This window comes from Typopeltis vanoorti, chromosome 18 (assembly GCF_054136105.1).
Source record: "Typopeltis vanoorti isolate ZY-2024b chromosome 18, IOZ_Tvanoo_1.0, whole genome shotgun sequence".
In the NCBI taxonomy this organism is placed as follows: domain Eukaryota; kingdom Metazoa; phylum Arthropoda; class Arachnida; order Uropygi; family Thelyphonidae; genus Typopeltis; species Typopeltis vanoorti.
Genome location: NC_143566.1, coordinates 80167538 through 80176333, shown reverse-complemented (window position 1 = coordinate 80176333; position 8796 = coordinate 80167538). Strand labels below are relative to the sequence as shown.

Sequence of the window (8796 nt, the reverse complement as noted above, 5' to 3'; positions counted from 1 at the left end):
ATACATGATGATGGATGGCCAAATATTGCCTTGAAATATAAACCAAAGGGACCCTGATCAAGAGGCAGATCCAGGAGGAGATGGACAGAAGAAAAGTTTGGTTCTGAATATGTTGTCATCATCCCAACCTTTTTAAAAATACACAACCACGTATTTATTTTTAATTACTTAATATAAATTGAAATTTTATATCGGGTCTAATTTGGCCTTGGGTTAGTGAAGGAGGATTGCTCAATCACCCAATAAGCGTTGCTATTCTTTGGATATAGCGTATGTTGTTTATGGTTAGTTTCATTTCTTTAAACAGGGAACTCCGCATTAACCTGTGAAGAATTCATTTCCATTGTGCTTTTCTTATATATTGAAAATATTAATAATTATTTCGAAACGTTAAATCGGATGCTATTTATTTTCTAGTTTTGTGTACTTTTGAAGAGATAACAATTAAAATAATTCCGAAATTTTTGACTTACTTGATAAAGAGGGCGCTTTAATAAATAAATATGATTTCATATTTCTCATATATGGCTCTGTTTTAAGTTTTTATCTTTTCTTTCATTTCAGATACTCTTCGTCTTCCTTGTGATGTTTTCTATGGGACGCACTCAATCTGAACACGAAGTAGCTGATCATACTGATCTCACAATTCATCCACTACACGAAGCGGCTGCATATGGTTATATACCACGTGGTTTTGCCACTAGTGTTCGTTATGATCGTCGGTCTTTCGGACCAAGTTTGCGGCGTAGCGATCCTGTACATTCCACAAGGAATGCATTTAGTGGGAGCTCTGCAATTCCTGTCTACGGTGATTTTGGTGGTTATAAAGGTTATTCTGGTTACACGGGTCGAAAGGATTATGGTGTAGAATATGATTTTCGTCCGTTGTATGTGTACGATCCCTATGAGCACCGCTAAATTTATCCCCAATACTCTCTACTGTGGTGTACGACTGCTGCCATCTTGTGATAAATCTCCGAACTAATTTTCAGCTTCTACCCGACATTGGTGTATGGAGATACCCAATTGTGAAGTCGCTAAGAATTACTGATTTCAACTGCTCTTGTTTATGCTGTGTCGAGAACATAAATTATTTTACGTTATCCTGTTATTTATAAACATCCTTATTTCTTTAAATAAACTGTGGAAGACTGATTAATAAATGTTTGATTTATTTAGAGAATCGCATATTTTGTTGTTTTTTTCCTTTAAATTTTTTAACGAAACATTTCTTGAAATATTTTTGCTTTTTAAAAATAAAAGACATCTTGATTATTTGGTAATGTTTTCGTATTTTGCCGTTAATGGCAGCAAAGTAAAATTTAATGCAAATATTTTACATTCTTTATTCCCTTGAATTTAATTTATATTAACATCAACAGATGGTATAAACGCATAACACAACTGGCAGGATGGGTGAAGCAAAAATGCTTTTCATATTCCCCTTTGTCTGTAAAGGAAGTTATTTGGGAAAGGGAGTTTTGTGAGCTTTAAGCTCGCCCTCTGGGAGCAGTTGTATTAGTTATGATCAACTGGGAGTAGAATAGCCTTCGATCTTTTGTATTTGTAGCACTCTGTTTCATTGTATGTAATTGAGAGCTTGTACGATCAGCGGGTTTGAATGCGAACTTGACTTGACGAAGAATTTTTCTGCGAGATCAGGAAGAAATGAACAGATATATAGAATGCCGGTTTCTCGATGAATTTGTGAATTTCTATAAACCATGAGGCATCTAGAATCATCCTTAGGCACTTATTTTGGATTCTTTGTAGTTTGAATGTTTGATCGTGAAGTGTGACTCCATGCTGGTAAGGGTAAGTAATAACTGGCCGTATAACCATCCAGTAAAGTAGTAATTTATTTTGTAAATTCAGTTTCCTCTTGCGGTTGACCATTGGGTAGAGCTGAGCTATTATTTTGGATGTCTTGGAGCCAATGAGATTGATGTGCTTGTTAAAAAGGAGTTTCTTATCAAGTAGTACCCCAATAATTTTGGTCTCTGATTGCCATGGGATCTTTTGACCAGAGAGCAAGATGTCTTCTTTAAAGCAGACCTTTTTTCTAGAGAATAACATAGCTGAGCTTTTGAGGGGTTTACTTGAATCCTCTAGTTGGCGAACCATTTTTCCAGTTCGTTGATACTTCCTTGGAATCTACTGATTGCCAGGCGAGGGCTGAGAGACCTTCCTAGAATAGCGGTGTCATCGGCATAAAGGGCCGTAATGGTTGTTCTTGAATTTAGAGGGATGTCTGATACGTAAATTGTGAACAGTAGTGGGGCCAGAAGGGAATTGAGGTACACCAGCTAGAATTTTGCGCCTTGAAACAATTCCGTTAAGCTTTACTTGTATGTATCTTTCGCTAAGGTATGAGTTAATAAGATATACTAGCTTAATCGGGATGTTGTTTCCAATAAGCTTGAAGATAAGCCTTGATGCTAGACCTCATCAATGTCCTTGGCAACGTCCAAGAACACCGCGGCAGTGTGCAGGTGCCAGTTGAAACCATGGATGATGTGTTCTGTTAATCGGTGAATTTGTTGCACTGTGCTGTGAGCTTTGAAAACCAAATTGCTCATTGGAAATTATCTTGTTTGTGCACTGCTAGTTGCAGCCTTGTTAAGATGACTTTTTCTGTTACTTTGTCTAGGCAGGAAAGAAGACTGATGAACCTGTATCTTTGGGGGAGTTGTGGGTTATTACCAGGCTTTTTCAGAGGGATGACGTCAGCAGTTTTCCAAGCTGTAGGAAAGTACTGGAATCTTAATATGGAATTGGTAATATCAACTAGATGAATTATGACCTTCCTTGGGAGTAATTTTATTTTTCTGTTGATGATGCCGTCGGGACCAGGAGCCTTTTTATTCTTCAGTTGGGATATACTATTGATTATTTCTATTAGAGTAGTGGGTGTGATGAGCTCTGAATCATCCTTAGGCTGTCTTAAGTTTTTTCTGACATAACGATGAACTTTGTAAATGAGATTAATATTTAAGTTTTCATAAGATAGGCTGCATTGATTTTTCAGATTTTCAATTAGGGCTTCTACTTTTTCTTCATCTGAGTGTGCAATTCCATGTTTGGTCTTCATAGGGGGAAGGTATTGTCTTTTGGTACGAAGAGTTTCCAGAAATTTCCATAAGGAGTTATCTTCTGGGTTGATTTACGTAAGTTTAGATTCCCATTCGGAATTCCTATTTTTCTGGAGAGCTTCTCGAACCTGTCTGTTCAAGGCGTTTACGGTTGTTTTGTCCTGCAGTGCTCTCGTTTTGTGGTATGGCTTTCTGGCTTTGTTTTTAGCCCTAATCAGGTCCATTATTTCTTTCGGAATCCGACTGGACGAGTAGAAAACAGCGGTTTGTGTGACTGCTTTTATTGATGTGTTAATTTGTCTTGTTAGGTTGCTTACAGCTAAGTCTATGTCTTCTTTTTTGCCAATAACAGGAGGTGAGCAAATGTGATCTGGGAGAACCTTAGAGAACTTATCCAATGCTTAAAAAGAATGTTGAGGAGAGAGTTGATCCTGGGTACCTAGTTTGAGCTGGATGGGATTATGATCTGAGGTAAGTTCTAATGTCTCCAGCTGATATTGATATCTGATGTTCCTGAGGATAACTATGTCTAGTATAGCCGAACTTCCTGATGGGCTGTAGTGGGTGGGCTCGGTAGGTCCAGCTACTATTGATGAGTTGAGTGACATGTAGTTAAATAAAGTTCGGCCTTTGGAGTTGATTGACGAACTGAACTAAGCTGTATGTTTGGAGTTGAGGTCTCCTGTTATAATTATGGAATCCGTGGAGCCGTGGATGGAGTCTAAATCCGATGTCAATAGTGGAATATTATTCTTCACCGTATATTGTCAAAAAATATTCCGGTGTCTATAGATAATCCTGTAGCTTTTGAAGAGTCCACTGGCAAATCCAGTAGACACACACACACACACACACACACACACACACACACACACACACACACACACACACACACACACACACACACACACACACACACACACACACACACACACACACACACACACACACACACACACACACAGGTGTCTACCATCAAAACAATATATGTTAAAGTTTATAATGCCCTAAAAACAGGGAAAAGGAGTGTCAAGAACTCACTTGGCCACAGAGAGAAAAACTACCTCCCTAAAGTACCGTACATCGACATTGGTGCTCGTCGCGGGTGGAGCCTACACGGCCATCAGCCCTGGTGCATTTTTCATGCAGATAGGAAGACAGTAGGTTTCGAACTGTGTTAGCGCCTATGCAATGTGAGATTCCTGAAAAACCTTATATAAAATTCAATCAGGCACAGTCTAAAATAACACATCCGATCTCGTCAAAAGTCATCTTCTCGACTCGTCAACATGATACAGTACAATATATGTCTTGTTAATGAAAAAAACATTTCAATAGGGTGGTACAAATAGGACAAATTTACAATACAATATAGGATAATTAAAACCGACAAAATTTACAATACATGATAAGGCAATTTTTACAATGTAAAATTTATAATAAAAAAAATTGTAAAACACGTGTAACCAAGGATGACTGCCATACTAGTGATTAGAAAAAAACAACACACATGCGATTAGGGTGCACAGTGTATCTGTTATTTATATGTCTATGAATACATGGTCATTTGAACACATAAATTATTACATACCTAATTAATTGTGCACAATTTATACGTTCGATTCTGGGTAGTTTTTAGACATACATCGTTTTTGTTTCAACTGTTAATATGACCATTCCTTAAAGATATTTTTTTATTTTGTGTTTTTGAAATACACTTCGACGCCAAATAATTTAATATCATAAATCCTCCGTATTTTTTTAAATATGTAGTCCGAGGATACAGATTTTATATTGTCAGGTAATTTATTTTATCTGTTTGTGGCTATATGTTGAAAGAATTTGTGGAATAGATTATATACGGGGAAATGTTTGGATGTTTGTTCTGACATATGGTTAATAGCAGAATGTAACATGGGAATTCCACTTTATGTTGCTGTCGATATTTAGACCGATTTTTTACCGATATTTTTAATCAACAATGACATGCTTGCCATCGCAATTTAATTCGTGCCATTTTATTGACAGATGGCGCTCTTGCTTATTTGTTAAACAGAAATACATATGTATTGTTTTTATCTAAATTTATTTTGAAGCTATTGTTATAAAAACCAGTTGCCTAAGTTTGTCATATCCTGGATTATTTGGTCTTGTAATGCACCGACATTAACTTCGCTGTACATCAAAACGGTGTTATCAGCGTAGGGCAGTACTTTGCCAAATAAGTTGCAGCTCCACAGATCATTGACGTAGATTAAAAACAGAACAGGTCCTAATACTAATCCTTGCGTTGCGCCATATTTTATATTTTATATTTCACTGTTGTGTTTGCCGTAGTTCAGGAACCGCTTTCTGTTAGCTTCCTCTTCTTCTTAAGTATTCAGCAATTCTTCTTAAGTAATTTGAACACAGATGTCTTTTTACCATTAAACTGTTTACTGTGCGTTCTACTTCATCCTCGTTTATTGTGCATGACTACGTTGAGTTACTTATCCAGGACAGATCCCACATGTAACTTGTTCTGTTCCATAGGATCGATGTTATACCCGATAAACTGGTAGCTTCATTTCACTGAACACAGTTGTGACGTCACTGCCTTAAGTTAGATATGTGCATATAGGCTTTTTATCTCCTATTAAAGAATTTACTAGTTTCCATTTTTTTTTTTGCTTCTATCATTCATAGATTTAAAGAACGAAAAGAAGACTTTGGTTTCTGTGAGATAGCTGCACAGTTTCAATGTAAGAATTCTATTAGAAGGAAGTCTTCTTTGGCATATTTTATCTTTTCTTTTAAGGTTTCGCAAAATTTCCATAGTCATTTGCATAAACTAGATTGTATAGATTTTTTTAATACTTATAGTCAAGTTTCTCATTCATCTTTATCATAATTTTTAATTCGCCAGTCATCCAGAAAGTGTATGCATCTTTACTGTTTTTTTTTTAGTTTTGTTTTGTAGTATTTAAGATTTATCAACAGCATATATATATATATATATATATATATATATATAGATATATTGTAATTAATTATTATCTTACCACCAGTAATGATGTTTGATAAGATGTTATAGTGAATTTAAAAATAATGTTTGTTTATATGTCATTAATTAGTTTGAGTTATTATTAGTATTTCGTATTTATACAAAAATCCAGGATTTATATATTCCAAAAGAAAAATTGACAACATATTTGGAAAGAAGTAGTGTTTATTTCAGAAAGTTGCTACTAGATTTAAAGAACGAAAAGAAGACTTTGGTTTCTGTGAGATAGCTGCACAGTTTTAATGGTCACGTGACTCATTGATATCTTTCTATGCGATATATTTGGGTCGACTTCGTTTGGAAACTGAAGAAATAAGAAATTCTTTTTCCCGAATATCAATAAATCTGTAAACATAAAAAAAACAGGAATTTGTTTATTTTTATTTTACTAATTTATTTATATTAATTTATATTTTAATTATATTTTATATTTAATTTTATATTTATATATTTACTTTTATTTTAATAATCATTTTATATTTAATTTTATATTTATATATTTACTTTTATTTTAATAATCGTTTTATAATTAATTTTGACTTATTGATTTTATTTATTTTGGTTCCATAATGTTGATTTTAATTTATATTGTTAAAAATCAAGAAAGATCTAAATTAACTAACCGAAAAAAAAACCTACTGCTCATATTTGAATCGAATTAACTTTTTATATATGATATATTTATTCTAACATCACTCATTACCATTCGCTTATAATATTCTTAAATGAAAACTAGAATATTTACTTCACAACATCTAACATACGTAATGGAAATAAATAATTTGTGAAACTTACCAGTGAATTAAAACCAAACACCTCCGTAGGGATAACGATAATGTCCATAACCATATGGAGCAGTGTTGTAAACATGGCCAGTGAGCGAACTAGCATATTGTCCTGTGGTGTAGTCGTAATAATTTCCTAGCACATCCTTAGCACCACCAATTCCTGCCAGATAAACAGCACTGGCAGTGCTAGCCACAAGGGCTACAACAAGAATAACGAACTAGAAAAACAAAAAAGTACTATTAAACAACAAAAAATATATCTTAATATTTATAATAATAATAATAATAATAATAATATATATATATATATATATAGACAATGATTTAAATTTTCTCTGTAGGGCACATTTTAAGAGTTTATTTAACATAATCGTTAATAATTACTAAAGTATCTAATCCAAAACAAGATTTGTACATTGCTTTCAGGAATGATCATATCACTAAGAGAATCCATATTTGTTTACATTGCCTTAACTGAGTCAGTTAAGGCATGCGCAGTTGAAAGCAAAATTTATCAGTAATTTTGAACGGTTTTCACCAATTTAGGAGAGATTTTGAAAGTTTAATAATAATAATAATAATAATAATAATAATAATAATAATACACTTTCCACAAAATAATATTACTCAAATGTCCATATTCATTATTTAAAATAATAACTGTTGCTTGGGGACTCAAACTAAAAGTATTTGTTTCATTGGTTCTTAAGTGCGCATGCGTCGTATATCTTAACATTAAATATCAAGAGATCTATAAATGCTTATTTTGCATTTATAGATTTCATGAATTTATTCCGCTAGGAATGATAATGTTTTTTGATACAAAGGTTGGAAAGAATAGTTGCCGTAATTTTAAAAAATGGCAATTATTTACAAGAAAAAAGAGAGATTACTGCATTATGCTGGGAAACAATGAATAATTGTTATACTTAAAATCCAAATCTCTTTAATTCTATATAAAAAGGCGAACATTTAAAATATTACTGTAACTCTAACTTATATCATATGGGTTAAAGAATGATTACTGTTACTGTAATAATAGGAACAACTCTATAAAGGAATGTTTAAAAGTATGACTTTTTTTTTCGTACAAGAAATGGGAAGAAAATAATGTATACTTCATAAATACCTATACTAAACTTATCAGAAGATCGTTTTCTTATTAATGGTAAACAAAAGGATATTACAAAGGATAGAATAAATCAATAAAATGATAAATGCAGGATTTTATCTAAATAAAACAATATAAGAAAGAAAAGAATCTATTTAGTAGTTGCAAACTGAGAAAATCAAATATCCACTCGAGATAAAATAAAAAGACAAAAAAATGATTTATGGTCAAAAGATAGCGTCGCTACTTACCAGCTTGTTCATGTTGGTTGGAGGAGTTTGCCGTAAACTAAGGTAGACAAGTAGCTCTTGGTTGGCAAGCTTTCCTTTTATATATTTTATCCCAGGGTCACTTCGTTCGTATTGTAGAACTAAAAGCAATAGATGACTGTCTATTGTTCGTCATCGTAGAGATAGGGTGTGGTCCTATACGATCAATATTCAAGATGAAGGACGTCAACTTGGCCTCCTATTTCAATCCCCGATTTTTCCAGTTACATCCAGCTAACCATCACCCTGTACCAAGATTCCAAGGCTGTGGGACTCGCCTTTTTTGTACTATAACATAACCAGGAACTGTTTTTATATTGAATTTAACTACTGACCTATTTTGAAAGAAGCTGTGATGAGATACTTTCCAACGTACAGGATATTGCGGGGGTTAACACATGCTGCCCCGTTATCAAGACAGAAATTGCGAAATTTAACAAATTTATATAATGACTAAATTAATTCTTTTTTCTCTCATAATCTAAATTATATC

At 33.5% G+C, this 8796-nt stretch overlaps 1 protein-coding gene across 2 annotated transcripts; it reads right to left on the bottom strand.

The window, feature by feature from the left end:
- Positions 1 to 6288: 6288 nt before the first annotated feature.
- LOC150096837 (uncharacterized) lies at positions 6289 to 7369 on the bottom strand. Of its 2 annotated transcripts, none has more exons than XM_090408689.1 (3): positions 7339 to 7369; positions 6931 to 7141; positions 6289 to 6480 (listed from the first exon to the last, which is right to left on the bottom strand). In XM_090408689.1, the coding sequence occupies exons 1-2, from the start codon at positions 7357 to 7359 to the stop codon at positions 6938 to 6940; spliced, it is 225 nt and encodes a 74-aa protein (XP_090264815.1). In that variant the 5' UTR covers positions 7360 to 7369; the 3' UTR covers positions 6289 to 6480; positions 6931 to 6937. The 2 variants fall into 2 exon arrangements, with proteins under 2 accessions (XP_090264815.1, XP_090264814.1); XM_090408688.1 differs by having other exon boundaries at positions 7308 to 7343.
- Between the last annotated feature and the right edge of the window lie 1427 nt (positions 7370 to 8796).

Bases quoted from the DNA above. Each gene is read 5' to 3' on its own strand.
- LOC150096837 (XM_090408688.1), bottom strand. From the start codon at position 7,340: ATGTACAAATCTTGTTTTGGATTAGATACTTTA. The intron at 7,142-7,307 runs GTAATTATTAAC...TTGTTTTTCTAG, and splicing joins GTTTTGGATTAGATACTTTA to TTCGTTATTCTTGTTGTAGC.